Here is a 19,066-nt window from a genome sequence, read left to right on the forward strand (position 1 = left end):
CCGCGACCACTCCCCAAAACGGTAACTGATCAATCATAGCATAGCAACGGTTACTAAGCTCGGTACCTCAGTCAAGCGAGCCATTTTGATGAATGGAAGTCAATGAGAGAGACGTCTGCTCGAGAAGAGAAAATGAAACATTGCGCTTATGGAGTGTGTAATTCTGACAGCCGATATCCAAAAAGGCTGGAGGGAGGGGTAACATTTTATCCCTTCCGAAACCCAAGACCCAGAGAGAGAAATGCCTGCTGTGGATCAAACAATGTGGACGACCCCCCATCAGCTGAATGTCAGCAACGTAAATAGAAGCACCTACTTTGTTCCAAGAAGCTATGTCGCTAAAATCTGCCCACTGCATCGAAAACGTGAGAAAACCCTTGCTTAAAATACGATTCAGTTTTACCACCTTACATGTTTGCGTAGCGGCGACTGTGTAGATAATAGAACAAATAAACATAGCTGGAATGAACCTGTTAGCCTTAGCATTTGGCATGTAATGTCGTGGTTGTAGCCTATATAAGCATATTGCAGACCCTTTTGCCTGCTTCGATCTGAGATCTTGCCGTTTTTCCAAAAAATGCTTGTGATTTCTTTGGGTGGAGCTGAAATTGACACGGTTGAAAACATGTTGCCACGCCATTCATACCAATGCTGAGAACCTGGGAAACCTGAATGCTTGACTGATATAGCAACCGTTGCTAAGGGGGGCGGAGTTTGCGGAAGGGTCCATTGCTTTGCAGGTGGGACAATGCGATGTTTAGTGGACAAACTTGTTAAAGCTCACATAGGCTACTTTCGGTGGACTTAAAAAAAACTTTGTAGACTAATCCCTGAAAATCGCCTTTTATTTTGAAGTTGTATGTATCCAAGCGATCATATAACTGAGAGTTTACTACTCTTAATTGTTAATACGGGTGTATTGATTTTAAATGCTCCGGAAATATTAATAAAGTCTGTTGTACTCGACTATGTTAAGGTGATGCAATGCTCACTTATACTGCCTTTCTGTATAAATATATGGCTCGAGAGCCATGGCGTCATAATAATGGTATTAAGAGGTGGATTCACTCAGTTTAACTGTCGTGTAGGACATCGCTAAAGGCCTAGTCGTGAAATGCACGGACCGCCACTGCCAATGACAGCCTTGCTAACGATCTCGCGATTCACACAACTTCATGCCTGAAAAAGCTTCGGAATCTGAATTGAAAACAACGTTCAAGCAAAGACATTTACAAAAAAATAATGCCCATAACAAGTTCGAATATTAAGGGCTGCCTAATATTCGTTCAATATTTATTTATTTTTTGATATTCGAATTTCGAAGTTCGGAGTCAAAGCCCTAACACACACAAACATTCCTTGAAGACCATCAACTAAAAATGGAAGCTTTTATGTAAGGGCACATTTGTGGCACTCACTCTCTCTGCCTGAAACAGCCCCCGTGACTCACGACCATGTGGGGTCTTTAGACGTGTGTGACGGCCCTGTGTCGCGACCCAGACACAAATCAGCCTCCACTGCACACATGGGAGGAGCACACACTATTAACCCAGTGACACGGCTCACCTGCAGACAGGAAGGGGAGGGACTCCTCTGTCTCTGTCATGCTCCCCCCAACCCCCCCCCCCCCCCCTCTCACTCTGTGTGTGTGTGTGTGTGTTTGTCGGTGTCACATTCTCTATGTCACTCTCTACCTTTCTGTCTTTCAATCCCCTCTCTCTTTCTTCCTCTCTCTCTCTCTCTCTCTCTCTCTCTCTCTCCCTCTCAGACTTGCCATTTCCTGCCATGGCTTAAAGAAACTGCCCCGTGAATCAGAGGGGAAAATATCGAGCGCCTCAGGTGCAGTGAGGATATGGAGAATAAGACACAAACACACACATAGAAGTGGGCACGCACACACACACACACACACACACACACACACACACACACACACACACACACACACACACTCACACATCCACAGAGAGATAAACAGATGGATTCATAGATAGATAGATAGATAGAAAGAATGAACGGGAAAGAGAAAGGGAGAGAGAGACAGAGAGAGAGAGAGAGATAGGGGGACGAATGCCAATGCCTGAATGCACTGGTTTCAATGTCAATATTCTGTAGCATATCGTTAGACAGTCGTCTTTGAGCGCAAACAGTGGTCTGTGGAGATATAATGGTTCCACGTCACAACAGGATTCTTTATGCAGAGGAGAGAAAACGGACGAGCTATAAATAGCACTATCACTAATAGAGGTACGTACTCAACCGGGCTCAGCCACCTCCGGTGAGGTGACGCGGGGTGACATCCGCGGGGCGACGGCGTGACAAACACACACTGTAGGGTGACATACATGAATGAGCGAGCCACGGGGGCATTCACAGCAGTCCCGCGCGTATGATCTGATTTTCATTGACTGCCTCGTTAATCATATCGACAGTCAACAGAGGGGACGCGCGCTTCCTGGCGTGAGCAGGAGGCTGTCATCGTGAACGGACAGAATGAAGGGGGCCACGGCGCTTCAATGACGGCGCGCGGATAGTCATTGTAACGCACAACACGACCTCAAGCGCACACCCACAGGATTCCCTCACGAGCGGGGGAGACGTGAACCAAGCTACAGTATTCCATCGGGGTGTCTCGCGGTCTTCTCTTTCTTTTGCCATTTTCTACAGCTTCGTCATTTCAACGGAGCTTTTTGACAGATAAGGTCAAACATTTTATGAGAATAAAAACAGCACCCCCTAAATATGATTCTCAAATAAATGAGGTTTAAATGTCATACCAACCAACATCAAACAACAACGGCAACAACAACAATAATTACGACGAAAATGATAATGTCAATAATGATATTTATGATCATAATAATACAAGCAAGCAGCAACTTCCTAACTGCCCGATTAAGCAAAGGACAAAGCAACTGGTACACTAAATTCCACTCGGTTAGTGACATGAAGCTACATTTGTTTGATGCTGCACACAGCTGTGGTAAGTTACTTTCGTTTTACAGAATCTGTAGGAAACACTTGTAAGCTCAATGATGACAAGTCGCTCAAGCAAAAGATTCAACCAGCACGGCGGAGAGCCCAGCACCTTGCGCCAGAGATTCGGTAGGCTATTTTCTCTACTTACCCCCGACACAGAGCAGTGACATGTCTTGTAGTAGCTTTGAGCTGTGCAGGCTGTCCTCTACCGGCCCCCTGCCTCTCCACTCGGGACTGGGATAGCTACGTGCTGAGATTTGATAGTGTTCACTTCACACCCGACACGTTTTCAAAGACAGAAAAAAAACCTAATACGCGTCCCTCGGCCACAAAACCAGCTCGACAGCAGGTGAGCAGTGTCGTCGCGTCCCGTAGGCTACGGCTGCTCGCCTATCTCTCTCTCTCTTCCGCAGGACGGTGTGTGTGTGGCAGCCTCGCCTTAACGCCCCGCTCGCCTCTGCTCAGCCATCTTGTTTCAGCACCAGTGCGGCGCGGACAGCTCAGAGTGTGACGTCACGCTGATGAGACGCAGCAGGAGCCACGGGCCATATGACCACGCGCCGCGGCGGAGTTTCTCTCCCTCCCACTCTTTTTTTTCTTGAAAGGAGCTCCCGGAAAACGCACGGCGAATAACAAACGGTCTCAGCCTCATACAGGGAAACCAATTCATAAGTCAGCGGCGTGACATTTAACAAACAGGACACATTATGTTGGCCGTCGGCGATCCAAGGGTGACGCCAGTGAGACAATCGGGACCTGAATGCTTTTCCAAAAGATACGAGATGAGAAAGTTCACACATGTAAAGATACAGTTTTGCCATTTTATGAAATGCAGATCATTATAATATTATTTACCGGGAATAAGCAGATGTAAATGGCAAGTAAACTACTGCATTTGGCAATACAGAACAGGGACCAAGGCGTGTTGAAAACCGGTCGGTCCCGTAATTGCATCGCATTAATGTTACCCCTGTGCGTGCTTAGGAATTACGTAAAATGATCCATTTGATCCAAATGATCCATCAGCATCTATCGCCAATCACTGACAGCCTGACACGTGCATTCTCCGGAGTTACCAAACCTCTGTACTGCGCCAGCTGCCTGCTGCCTGCCGCGATGAGCCGGAGTGCTATTAGCTCTAGCCTCCCACCAAGTGGCCGAAGAGCGAGGATGCACCAGACTCTCTAGATTATATTACCTCACGTGGTCTATGTTACCTCAAACCTCATGAAGTCTATATAGGACATCATGTAGTCTATGTTACCTCATGTAGTCTATGTTACCTCATGTAGTGAGAAAGGCAGGAGCTGTTGTTGGCACCGAACTGGACTGCCTAACAACAGTGGTGGAGAGAACGACCCTGAGTAGGCTGCTGACCATCTTGGACAATGACCACCACCCACTGTACAGTACTTTCAATGGACAGAGGAGCATTTTCAGTGGCAGACTCCTGTCACTGTCATGCTCATCGGACAGGCTGAGGAAGTCCTTTGTCCCCAGGGCCATACAGCTGTACAACGCCACGCAGAAGGGGAGGGGGAGGGAGATGGTCAGTGAATTTCTTAACACCAAAGGACTAAAACCAAAGGCCATTGTTAAAAATTTGGGTGCCATTCTAGATAGTGACCTGTCATTCAATCAACATATAAAATCCATCTCTAAATCAGCCTTTTACCATTTAAAAAACATTTCAAAACTAAGAGGTTTCATGTCACAGGCTGATCTTGAAAAACTTGTCCATGCATTCATTTCCAGCAGAATTGACTATTGTAATAGTCTTTTCACTGGACTCCCCAAAAAGCATATTAAAAAGCTCCAGCTAATACAAAATGCGGCTGCTAGAGTTCTTACCAAAACCAGGAGAACAGAACATATAACTCCAATACTGAAATCTCTTCACTGGCTTCCAGTTAGCCACAGAATTGATTTTAAAGTGATGCTACTTGTTTTTAAGTCCATGCATGGGTTTGGACCTTTATATTTTAAGGACATGCTCCAGCCGTATGTACCTCCCAGACCCCTCCGATCCCAGGATAGAATCTTGTTGGTGGCCCCTACTGTTAAAACTAAACAAGGTCAAGCAGCCTTCAGGTATTATGCAGTAAAACTTTGGAATCTACTACCAGACCACATCAAAACTGCCCCCACCATAGACAGTTTCAAGACAAGACTAAAAACAAACCTATTCTCTTTAGCCTATATGTGAAATTCTCTATTTATTACGGTATGCTGCTTCTTAGTGCTGCTAATCATAATGTCTCTTACCTGCAATTTATTGATTTTAATGTTTTATTTATTTATTTATTTTCATAATTATTTTTATTTTATTTTTTATTTTTATTCTTTTCTAAAAGTTTCTTTTACTGTGTTTCAATTTAAATGTTATTACTGTTTGTTTATGTAAAGCACATTGAATTGCATAATGTACGAAATGTGCTCTATAAATAAATTTGCCTTGCCTTGCCTTGCCTTGCCTTGCCTTGCATGAGTTTACCTCAGTCTGCCCCCCATCTTTTTACTGGCTATACTAGCCCCTTGGGCAGACTTTACTTTTACTTTACTATTTACTAGTGCAGTGCCCGTAGGAATTATGCATTCTGTAGTGTTAGCAGACGTAGGTGTAGGCTAGCTGTTGTTCAGTGCAGAACTGGGAGGATAACATGACGACGTGGCCCGACATAACTTACAGCGAGAATTGCGCGTATTTCACTCCATAGCAACAGATGGGAAAGCAATGTACAATCTGAAAGCCTCCGAGGCTTATCAATATAAGCTACCATTTGTAACGGCCACTCTTGCGTTGTGATTTTGATTGGCACCCAGCCGTTTAGTCATACACTCTGACAGGTTTAATGAACACAGAGCAAAGGCGATCACACACAGTATCTTCCGAATGACTCTCCCAGCCAGGGTAAATGCAGACTGAGGTTTATAATATTGCAATGATGAGAAAACAAAGTCTACACACGAATTACAACAGATACATCAGGACACATCTGAAAACCTCTCTCATTGCGTCAGTAGATGCATGAACGCATGGTCACTGGTCTAGGCTTACCATCAACATTGAATAGAAAGCTAACAAATACATCAAACTACAATATTACTACTTAACATGGTAATGAGAGTTGGTTACATGCCAGGCCCATACGCATCAGCTGGGGTAACATCTATGACAACGACTGTTCTATGACTATGACATCATTCACGTCGCGCGGGTCCGCTACATAGTGCCTCACTACAGTGCCTACCGCAAACGGTAAAATACAAATATCTCGCGAACTATGAATTCAAAAATCTTCAAAATCAAGGATGCACAGGTTCATGACATGCGTAAGCTACATGCGAAATATCATAACTAACGTAACTACCGTCAGAGAGATACGCCCTAGACAGACTTTGATGGATTACTATTCCCTGTCTGTTAGATGACTGTACAACTCTAGACATTACTTTGAAACTTAATATAAAGAAGCTTAAAAATAAACAAAACGAAATCAATCACTGTCTTAAGATTACCTGAGCAAAAGTCTGTATCTGTTCACCAAGAATAATTTGAATGCGGACCTCCTTATCGTATCCAACGCTATTATGAACTTTGAGTGAAGGCAGGATAGTTTAATACTTTTTTTTTTTTTTTTTTTATTGATGCTTATTGACAATACAACAACATAAAGAATATCATACATTAAAATAATATAGCAGTACATTACAACATTCATATACAAATGATAATGAACAATGACAACAGGAAAAAAAATAAAAGCACATCACAAAACAAGGAGGAAAGAAATAATTATCCTTTAATAACCGTGTGGAGGAGACATAAGAGTCTATCATTGTTTTTGTTATTTTTGACCAAATGAAGAGATTTAAGAAGTGAGTCCATTTCTAGCTTAAAGACATGGAAGGATGGCTGTCCTTGTAGCCATTTTTGTTTGTGGAGGAAAAATTTTGAATGCAAAGTAAAAAAGTTTACAACAAATTCCAAAGGGTAGTTCACAGGGTTATCTTAATAAAAGAGAAAATCATTTGCTGTAAGGGAATATGACAATTCAAAAAGATGATTATTTAGGTCATTAAGAAACCTTTTTGTCTTCTCACACTCAAAAAAGAGATGCAACATTGTTTCATCTGCATTATTACAAAAGGAACAAGCAGAGCTTATGTCAGCATATTTCGCTATATTGACATTCACTGGATATATTTTATGTAGTATTTTGAAGTGAACCTCTTTAATCTTATTTGTGATACAGTATTTACTGGGTAACAGCCAAGCTTTTTGCCAGTTAATGTGCTGAATCAAGGATCCCCAGTAGAATTTCCCTCTAGGTGTTATTCTTTTTTTTATTTGAAAGATCTGGCGAATATGTTTGTTATCACACTTTCTGTCCATCACATCAATCCCATTCAAAAGTAAATTATACTGTGTTGCATTGTCCACACCAAATGAAAGGTGACTTTTGACAAGTTGGATTAATCCCTTAGGGATAGCTTTAGTGACTGAGTTAAATTCCCTAAATGGGACTGGGAGGCCATGACGTGACAGAAATTGTTCGTATGTCAGTAGAGTGCCAGATCCATCAAACAAAGAAATAACATTAGTAATGCCATTCTCAAACCATCTAGAGAAAAATAGGGATTTATTTTTAACTTTAATCTGCATTGTTCCAAATTAGTGTTTTATGAGGTGAGAAGTTGTGAATGAAGCACAGTTTCCATGCAAGAAGACATTGTTGGTGAAATTTAGACAACATGACAGGTAATTTGGTAGGGATATAGTTACATTTTAAAACAAAAGAAAGACCACCCATCTGGTTAACTATATGATTGGGGATAAAAAACCATAAGGAATTAAGATGTATAAGACAACGCCTGATCCAGCCGACTCTAAATGAATTAACAGTGTCTGTGAAATCCAAGAAATCTAAACCTCCCTTGGCTTTGCAATCAGAGAGCACCTCTTTCTTAAGTTTATGAGGTTTATTTTTCCAGATAAAGTCCAGAAAATTTTTATTAATCTCTTTTAACGATTTATTATTAATAAATAAAGAAAGGGAGGGATATACAAAGTGAGATAGACCATCTGCCTTGGATAAAAGAGTTCTACCAAACATAGATAAGTCTCTCTGCAACCAAGAGTTAAAAATACTTTTAGATTTGGCCATTTTTGTTGTGTAGTTTAACTGCTGTCTATCTGTTACATTCTTAGTTATGTGAATTCCAAGGTATTTAACAGTATGTTTTACTGGAATATCCTTTATGAAGTTGTCATCACATTCATGCAAAGGTAGGATCTCACATTTGGAAACGTTCAGCTTAAGACCTGAGGCATTTGAGAATTGCTCAACCAAAGTTAAAGCGCAAGACAACTGATCTTTGTCTTGCATAAACAAAATTGTGTCATCTGCCAGTTGTGCAATTTTTCGCCAAAACCAAATAATTTAAGAGTCTTCAAAAGGAATGCATGTTCAATAGTATCAAAAGCCTTGTAGAAGTCTAGAAAAAGGAGAAGAGCCTGTGACTGCACTGCATCAGCATAGTCTAGAAGATCAAGCACCAATCTTATATTGTTTGAAATATGACGATTTTTCATAAAGCCAGACTGTGTTTCTGATATGATATCACCAAGGCCAGTTTTAAGTCTATTTGCATATACTAAGGCTAATATTTTATAGTCAATCGTTAACAATGAAATTGGACGCCAGTTCTCAATACAAAGTGCGTCTTTACCTGGTTTAGGGATGAGTGAAATAATACCTTGTTTCATAGTAGTAGTCATCTCCCTTTGCTCCACACATTCTTTATACATACAAAGCAAAGGATTCTGAATATATTCCCAAAAATGTACATAGAACTCCGGTGAAAGTCCGCAAATTCCGGGAGCCTTACCTTTTTTCATGGAATGGAGAGCTTTCTTTATTTCAGCAACTGTTATATTAGAATCACAAACTGCTTTGTAAGTGTCAACGATTATCGGAATATTTTTACTTATTTTCTCAATGAATATACTGCAGTTACTGGGATCAAATTGGGAAGAGTACAGATTTTTGTAAAAATCTGCAACAGATTCTGAAATTAACATAGGGTCATTAGATTTGGTACCATTTATATTAAGAGAAGTCAAGGCTTTTCTTTGGCCATTCCTTTTTTCCAGTGCAAAAAAATAACTAGAGTTTTTCTCGCCCTCCTCTAACCATTTGGCCCTAGATCTTATAAAGGCCCCTTTAGCTAAATCCAAGTATAACTCGTCAAGTTGCAAGCTGATGTTTTTAATTTCTACCCTTTCTTCATCAGTAATATTCTCCTTAGACAACTCATTTATTCTTTGAAGTAACTTTGTCTCTAATTGATTTCTAGTGGCTTTAATAATTTTACATCTCTTAATGGCAATATATCGTATTTTGTATTTAAAGAACTCCCATTTTTGTTTACATCCCTCACTTAAGTCAGAGAATAATTCAGCGATCAGGTCTTTAACACTATTGTTAAAGTATTCATCTTTAAGTAAGTTATTATTCATCTTCCAATAGCCTCGTAATAGTGGAGTGTCCAGCTCGCTGCCCAGTTTAATTGTTATCAACTTATGATCAGACAGTGGTGCGAATGAATGCAAGACTTCCTTTACAAAATGAATAGCAGATTGGGAAATCAAAAAAAGATCAATTCTTGATTTAAGTGTTGAGTTTTTATTTGACCAGGTGAAGTCAATCAGATCAGGGTTAAAAAAACGCCATGTGTCAACCAGAGAAAGAGTGGAGCACAAAGATAAAAATCAAATTATTTGCCAGAGGACCCTGACTCAACCTAGGGGGGAACCTGTCAACACTAGAATCGACACATTCATTAAAGTCACCACCAAAGATAACATAGGAGTCCCTATATTTGTCAAGAAGTAATTTAGCATTATTCGATATCTGGACAAATAAAGTTTTGTTGGCCGAATGTGAGTTATATCCATAAACATTACATACAATAAAAATGCCATTGTCTTGTTTTATGACAATCATCACCCATCTTCCTTCAGAGGATTTCACTGTTTCTAACACTTCACCTTTGAATTTGTGTAAAAGTATAGCAACCCCTGCTGAGTTATTACTTCCATGACTATAATGTATAGTATTTCCCCATTGTGATCTCCAAAATTTGACATCCAATTCAGTTGAGTGAGTTTCTTGGAGCATTACATTGTCTGCCTCGCTTCTTTTACAAAATAAAAATAAAGCTTTCCTCTTCACAGTATCACGCATTCCTCTTACATTTAAAGACAAAATAGACAAAGACTTGAAAACATAATCCATAACAGTGAAAGATAACAGTTAACACTTAACAAGAACTTTGAAAACTTACAAACTCACCTACAAAGGAGAGGTGGATAACAACTATATTTTTATAACACAGTGTGAAGATGCTCAGATTCATTAGACTTCTAGTCTAAAAATGAAATAAAAATGGATTTTTCAATAAAGATAGAGAATTCCAATATACCATTGTAAAACTAAATAACTGCGTCAGAAAACAGGAACCCTTGGTATATAATACTGTGCTTCATTTAAATGTCCCTTACACAGTCAGTGGAAGTTATATAAAAAAGGGTTAACAAAAAAGGTAGAAAATGGAGCTGAGCAAAACCATTATGAGTTTAACTTGAGTTACAGCGAAAATATCACAGAAGTTGTAAGGATAAAACAAAAATCAAGTTCACTTCTATGAGTTCGTCTTCATAGTAAAATATAATCTATAGAGAATCATTTTTAGCAATTGTTTTTGATCATTACCCAACATCTGAGAAGTCGTATTTCTTCCCGTCAATAAGGGCATATGAGCTCTTAAACGACGCTTTCTTGCCCTCCTCTCGTGCCTTCTTAACTAATGGCCAGAGTCTTTCCCTCGCGGCTCTGTCCTCAGGAGGCAAAGGTTCCGTGATGGTCAGATGTTTAGCCTGAAGATACTTGGATTTCCTGACGGCTTGCCAGACCGCGTCTCGGATTCGCCGCACTGCGAAGAGGATGATGATAGACCTGGGTACTATTCGGCGTCACTCGCTAAGCGGTTTAGCGAGCTAAACTCCAGGCTAAAAAAAGACAACACCACTTTAGCGGATTCGGCGAAGCAACTTTTGCTCAATTTCCATGGTAATTAATCGCTTAGCCTTAGCCTGCTCCAGGGCAGGCTAAGCAAAGTTTAGCTGGCTAAACTTGCCATACCCACGCCAAAAGGAGGGATCCCATTGACAAGGAGTCAGTTTGATTAGCGTAGGAAGAGTTCTTTGCGATCGCCAAGAAGATCCATTTTTCCATAATGATGAGTTCTTGTATGAGCGCTACCGATCCACCCGACAAGGAATAATTAATTTAGAAGACCTTCTCGAGTCATTTATTGCATAGGCTACACCACCGTCAAACATTGAATGTCATCACTTTCTTGCCAGTGGTAGCCTTCATTTTTGTAATGTCGGCGATGCGGAGAACAAAGCACTCATAATTATATGACAGTGGTAGATAGTACAGTTGAGACATACAGTTGATAAACCCGAAATAACTTTCATGTAAACGTTAGTATTCATGTGCAAACTAAAAATCACGTCTCAGGCTGCCTGAGACGTGATTTTTAGTTTGCACATGAATACTAACGTTTTCTTTGATCCCAGGAAATTTGAGCACATAACCCAAATAGATATTGGCTGAAGTTGTTTTACCTACTTTAACTTACATCATTGCAAACGTTTAGTTTTGGAAACGTGTCTAGTGTTTGTGCGGTAGTGAATGGTGGTGGAGGTGGGTGCATGATAAGAAGAGAGAAATAGACACAATTTCTTTTCATTGCTTAAATGTATTGAATCTCTTATTAATACATTCACATTTAGTCATTTAGCAGACGGTTTTATTCAAAGCGATTTAAAACTACAATTCTTACAAGGGTGAGGGGAGTCGAACCAGTGATCTATAGCATGCAAACCAGACGCTTAACCCACTGCACCATAGTACCATATCATTTGGTGAGAAGATGTCACGTATTATACCTCTTATAGACAGTTTCTTATATTGCTGTGGTAGCCACGGGAGTGTTGAATTTTGACATGATTATGGTCTTGAATTCTTCATAACGCGTTCATGATCATATCCTGCGTTATCGGAGAAAAAAAATAGTCTTTTTCTTTGAGTTTAGACCATTATACCTTTCAAAAAAATCATGGTTTTGGGGATCGACCTTTCTTGCCTTTTGAAGCAAGACGTGCACGCGCAATTTAGCTGACGAGATAAATTAACTTGAGGTTAAAATAAATTAGCGCCCGTCGCCAGACCGGTTTGGCCTGTTCTCATTTAGCGAGCTAGTTAATCTCCAGTTGCGAGCTAAATAAATTATCTTAGCTTCAGTCGTACGCCGAACAGGGCCCTGTTCTTTCTATCTTGTTTAGCTCCAAGCCGGTGAACAATATCAACTCCTGCATGTAGACCGTCACGGATTTCGGGTGCCACCTGTTGTAGAATCTCTATAACTCTCGTTCTCACGTTCCTCATTAGATTCCTCCAAACCATGTAGTTTCAGAAAACCTTTCCCAGGCATGAAAACGGGTCAGGGGTGAAAAAGGTGAGGAGGATATTACCCCTCTAGGGGGGGTCCGGGGGCGTGCCCCCCCCCCCCCCCCCCACTGTAAGTAAAATTTAAATATTGCATATTTTAAAGCGTCAATCTGATGCAGTTTGAGATGCTTTTTTTCCAACCTGGGGAGAGCTGGAGAAACTTAGCTTCAGCCATGAGTCAAAAATGATTTTGGCCTCCTTACTTAGTATTATGCAAGCCATTTCATGCCAGCCTGTCACTGGGTCTATCATTTACAGTAGGCCTATATGAGGCACAATGTGGTAAGGGCACCACAAATGGTTTAATGCATAGCCCCCACGAGAGATGCCGTAACTTAACTTGTCTACTCTTCCATCATGATTGACAGCCAATACAATGTTATGTAATTCAGATTTCAATACATTTTACTGGCGAGGCCCGTCGCATTAATATTTCCATGCACTCGCATCATCCAGTTATTCAACATAATAAATCAGCGGCGAAAAAAACAATACAATCATATATTCTTTAGAAGTACTAAATGATGCAAAATGTAAGGATCTCTTTTCATTTATGGAATTCTTGTCAAGAAAATATGATTCTATTGTTTTTTTCGCCGCTGATTTATTATGTTGAATAACTGTATATATATATATTTAAATATATGTTAAGCTCCTATTAAAGTATCCACCTATCTACTTCCAGTGGCACTTGCTCTTGACTGCTTTGCCTCATAGCTTGGTGACTTGGCCTTTTTGAGCAGAGCATCACTGACGCCTTCCATGTGACAAGAGTCCCCTTTGCAGCCATGCTCACCTTTCTTGTCACCAAAGTGCTTATCATGTCAGTGCTCAGGGTTGCACTGTATTGGGTCTTGTTTATGGTAACGAGACTGAAAATGGTCATCTGACGTCATGATTTGTTTTATACCTGCAAGGCTTGTAGGTTGACTGGCTGAAATAGTAGGAATTATTTGCTACGTTAACAGTCTGTAGTCAAACACCTTTGCAATGGTCACTTTGCCCCAACAGAGCGATTCAAAGTTAGAACAGGGAGTCTCCGTGGCGTTTGAGTTAATGTAGCAAAATTATCTTACTCCATCAGTTATTCACACCGTAGCCGTCTCGTAACCAGGCTAATCACATCATTGCTAACTTTTTCATACTTGTATCTGAAGGTTATGCCCCTTGAAATGAATCATCCCGTTAAGTTACCGAACACATGTTTTAACGTTTTATATGCTAACATTACGGTCACACAAAAAAAATGCGTCCAGCAGGGATTCCAAAATTGTCCGGGATTTTGCCTCGTCGGATATTATTGTTTCTCTGGGTCTTTCACAAACGAGTTATTACGTCTTTACACGTTTTGGAAAGGGTATGACTTACGTTCCACCTTCTTGCGCGAGCTCTGTCATTGGTCAAACTTTCCCAGTGTTGACAGATATAATTCATTATCCTCCAAATACGATCATTTTGAGCCTTTGATATGATACGCAATTTACAATCTGGCAACACTGAGCACCTTGCCGCCTCCAGCACTAGTTCAGTACAAATGTACATGTCATCTGAATATGAAAAATATGTCCAACCCCCCCCCCACACACACACACACACAAAAACAAAACTCATCGAATCTACACGATTCACGTAGGTCACCTATTTTGTTTTCAAAACGGCGAATTTCGCTGAAAGGTGAGTGATTCTCATGCCTGCTTTCCGGCTGTAACGGCGGGATTCATCCAAGGTTATTTTTAGAGAGCTGTTTTCCTTTTTCAAATGTTGAATCTCGCTTTCCATTCGGTGCAACTCCTTCTTATTTTCACTCACATCGACCACCAGTTGTTTCACCTTTATAGAGAGATTTTCGATTTCTCTGGAGGTAGCCTGCGTTGTCTTTTCAATTGTTGTGATCTTATGGAAGGTTGCATCATGTTTCGCTGAGAGTTCACGGATAGCAGCCATAACGTCCAATATACCTTCACTGTTACCAGCTACATCACGCTTTGCGTTTTCATCCCGTTTTGTTTTCTTGCTGAATGGTTTATTTGGGGTGTCTGGCTCGATTACTTCAGTTACTCCGTCAAAGGTTGGACTCGAATCAAACCAGAATTTACTTCACCTGAATCCATAGTGGAATTTACAACACTGGAGCTAGCACTAGCTGCAGGTGTCAATTCCTGGGGATCCTGCAGCATTGTATTTTCCTGCTTTCTTTTCCCCTTTCTCTTAACTGTTCTGCCCATATACTCAACTCAAAGTATCTGCAATTAAATAAATATACCACACGTGTGTTTTTCACAAAATTATTGTTCAATTATAAGTTGTTGGCCACTTCAGAGGAAGTTTCTCAACGAGCTCGGGTATTCATATATACCCGCGACGACGCCATCTTGGCCCCCCTCCATCTGTAAACAATTCAGGATAGTTTAATACTGCTAGGCGTATATTGTTTGATTGTGACGTCACTACCCATAGTGCCGACGGGACGGGAAACGATAACCCATTGTTTCCTACGGGAAACGGTAAAATACAAATATCTCGCGAACTATAAATTCAAAAATCTTCAAAATCAAGGATGCACAGGTTCATGACATGCGTAAGCTACATGCGAAATCTCATAACTAACGTAACTACCGTCAGTGAGATACGCCCTAGACAGACTGACACCCTGACACACAGAGATTCCTGGATTTATAGATAGATATCACTTTGCACTATCCTCACACACACAAGCACAGTACTTTATTTGCACTATCCACACATGTACATTAACACTCTTTGCACTCCTTGCACTACTCTCCACTACTTTCAACACTGTCACAATTAATGCACACTGTTATATAGGGCCATATGTATCCTGTACCTGCAAACACCCCCTCCCTGTGTACATGTTCTCCCTATGTGTATTGTTTTTATTGTTTTTACTGTGATTCATGTATGTATGTTTGTGAGTTAAGTTAAGTGTATAAGCTACTGGATGACCTTCATTTCCCTCTGGATCAATAAAGTATCTATCTATCTATCTAGTCTATGCTACCTAGTCTATATAGGACATCACATAGTCTATATAGTACATCATGTAGTCTATGTTACCTCACATACTCATGGTACCTCATGTAGTCTATATGGTACCTCATCTGGTCTATGTTTCTGTACTCTATGGTACCTCATCAGGCAGAAGACCTCAGGTATATAAGCTACTGTAGTGCAGTAGGCGAACCTTCTTCCCATGCACATACACACACAAGCATGCACACGCACTTACACACATGTATGCACATGCACACGCACATACACACATGCACACGCACACACACTCCCTATGGGTGAAGTGATAATACATTTTAAATCAGATTTTTTTTGCTGCAAATAATGACTAATGAAGTAATATAAGTATAATACAATAAGTGCCCATGAGAAAGAGCATACACACACATACCCGTATGCACGCACTCACACACACACACACACACGTACCGGCATGCACACACACACACACACACACACACACACACACATACCCGCATGCACACAATTACGCACATACCCGCATGCACACACACACACACACACACACACACATACCCGCATGCACACACACACACACATACCCCCATGCACACACAAACACACACACACACACACACATACCCGCATGCACACACACACACACACACATACCCGCATGCACACACACACACACACACACACACACACACACACATGCCCGCATGCACACACACACACATACCCGCATGCACACACTCACACACACACACACACACACACACACACACACACATACCCGCATGCACACACACACCCGCATGCACACACACACACACACACACACACACACACACACACACATGACAGCATGCACACACACACACATACCCGCATGCACACACACACACATACCCTCATGCACACACTCACACACACACACAAGCATGCACACACAGACATGCACACACACACATACCCGCATGAACACAATCATACACGCATGCACACACACACACACAGACACGCGCACACACACACACACACACAGGCATGCACACACAAACAAACGCATGCACACACACACACACACACAATCAGATGACAGAGGGTTAAATGATGCGTTTACGCTTTGAAAATGCACTGAGCTCCTTTTACTGCGGTTACATTCATAACACAGAAAACCCCACACACATGACACACACACACACCACCGCACACACACATGGGACACATCCTATGTAGACTTTAAGCCTTGCGAATTACTGCATATTGGCTTGCAGCTGTGACTGGTAAAAACAACCAGTTGTGGTAGCTATTTATTCAACCATTTCTTTTGACATCTCTTGACAACTAGGCAAGACAAGGCAATAATGATTGGTTTGCTTGTTGCAGTGGTGTTCAGGCATCGTAGGCATACCCTACATGTTTTCAGTCAGGTAGGTCTACAATTTCTGATGAATGATAAGTTTACCAACCAGTAAGATGGCGCACTACTGCCTTTATCCTCTAGGAGTGCTGAACAGGCCATGATATTTATATAAGGTTAACAAAACTTGCCCTGCCTAACTATTGCTATTTGCTCCCAACTCAGTTTTCGGCTTTGGGTCTGGTTATACCACGCTAAGAAAAACTGGCCTGATTCTCAGAAATATACAAAATTATCTCAGGGGTGTATTCGTCATGAGTGCTTAAGTTAAGTCGATCAATTGTCCTATTAGCCCGTTTGAATTACCGAGATGATTGAGAACAGGATATATCGGGTCGTTGACCGCTTATCCGTGGTCTAACCATGTCATTAATTTGAACCAGGCTAAACTTACGTCCTACTTCAAAAGGGGGCAGTGTCGATAACTGTCGATCACTTTCTACACAAAGAGCTGAGACTGTGGTATAGCGCTGATTCAGGACTGGGAGTCTGCACTGATTCAGGGACTGGGAGTCTGCACTGAAACAAACCTGGACCAGAGAACACCATGATTTTTTTTGTAACGGTCCACTGGTACTAAACTCAAAGAAAAAGCCTCTTTTTTTCTCCCCTGGCGAGCAGGAGATGACCATGAACACTTATGAAGAATACAACACCATAATCATGGCAAAATCCAACACCACCACCGCTGCGAGAGCAATACAAAAAGCTGTGTATGGGGGATATCTTTGTATGTATAGATTACGGCAAGTGTGATCTGGTACAGTGGGTAGTGCTTGAAGGGACCGGTATTCATAGTTAATAAGGATATGCCATAGTCAATAATTCCTTCTTATTTATACCTAGTATAAATGTTACTTTTATTAGCATGTAAGCATTCCTGGGTGAGGACTCTTTGGTTGGACCTGTGGACGGAGGTGAGAAACCCCTTCTCCCTCCGGGTCAAGACAAAGAGTCTGCAGCCATGGCCTATTTCAGGGGTTTTCAACTGGTTTTGTCCCAGGGACCACCATTCTGACTAGAAAGTAATCCGCGGCCCACTGATGTGCCTGCGCGCGTGCGTGTGTGCGTTCGTTCGTGCATGTGTGGGGAGAGGGGAGACCTGTCAGTGTAATATCTGGGCATGGTGAAGTCCACACAGCCTGTCTATTCGTGGCGAAATGGTAGACAGCGAGAGTCTCATATCATTCTCTTGCCCTGTACTTTTTCTTCAAGTACACACAAAAAAATGCTCCCACACAGGTAGTTTGAAAGTTTGCAAAATACACCTCATTGCTTTTGCAGCAAGCTCTGGAAATTCGGTCTGGCAACTTATCCAGAACTTAAGTCATATGAAAATCACACAATGCATTAACGTCAGCAAAGCACAGGCTACCATAGACTGGATAGGTGCAAGGCTGCAAGGCTGCGTGAATAACCTTTATATTATTTCAGACATATTTTTCTTATTTCAGAAATTTTCAAGAGTAATCTGGAAATGTGTTGAAATATCAAAGCAAATAATTATTATATTAAAAAAAAAAAATAATAATTGAATCGCGGACCCCCTGCAATACCGCCGCGGACCACCGGTTGAAAACCCCTGGCCTATTTGAATAGATGGCTACACCCCTAAACATTATGTATATAACAGCCTGTACTTAAAGGAATAGGCAGATAAGCTTAGGTGAGACGCTGTGAGTGAGTGTGTAACTTCAAGCCTCTGTCTCACAATGGTGGCCATCATTTTTCAAGAATAAACCTGGATCATGACTGACAAATCCACGACTGAGTCTTCAAATATATGGTATAAATCAAGATACTATCACACTGTCGGTTAGTAGTTGCAAAGTTGTTGATTCCCTTTACCTCCTTATTAAGTGTAGTTTTATATTTCCTTGTAAGTCGCTTTGAATAATAGCGTCTGTTAAATGACTAAATGCTGCAGAACTGCAATAAATTGGAGCAGTGAAAAGAAATTGTGTGTATTTCTCTGTATTCTATCCACTTGAATAATTTTCTACAATAATGATATGCTATGGTGTACTGATAACACTGTCATATGATTATGAGTGCTTTGTTCTCAGCATCGCCGACACTTCCAAAA

The 19,066-nt window shown here is 41.1% G+C and overlaps 1 protein-coding gene across 1 annotated transcript in view; it reads right to left on the reverse strand.

Moving 5' to 3' along the window:
• Positions 1-3,149, reverse strand: part of LOC308364023 (protein unc-13 homolog A) — a gene marked incomplete at both ends in the record, with an annotated part of 101,345 nt that extends 98,196 nt beyond the window's left edge. The window contains one exon of the mRNA XM_080836962.1: positions 3,128-3,149. Within this exon, the coding sequence (XP_080693088.1) occupies positions 3,128-3,149 (22 nt within the window). The remainder of the gene's footprint in view (positions 1-3,127) is intronic.
• Between the last annotated feature and the right edge of the window lie 15,917 nt (positions 3,150-19,066).

Source organism: Sprattus sprattus (assembly GCF_963457725.1).
Source record: "Sprattus sprattus genome assembly, chromosome: 4".
NCBI classification, from domain to species: domain Eukaryota; kingdom Metazoa; phylum Chordata; class Actinopteri; order Clupeiformes; family Clupeidae; genus Sprattus; species Sprattus sprattus.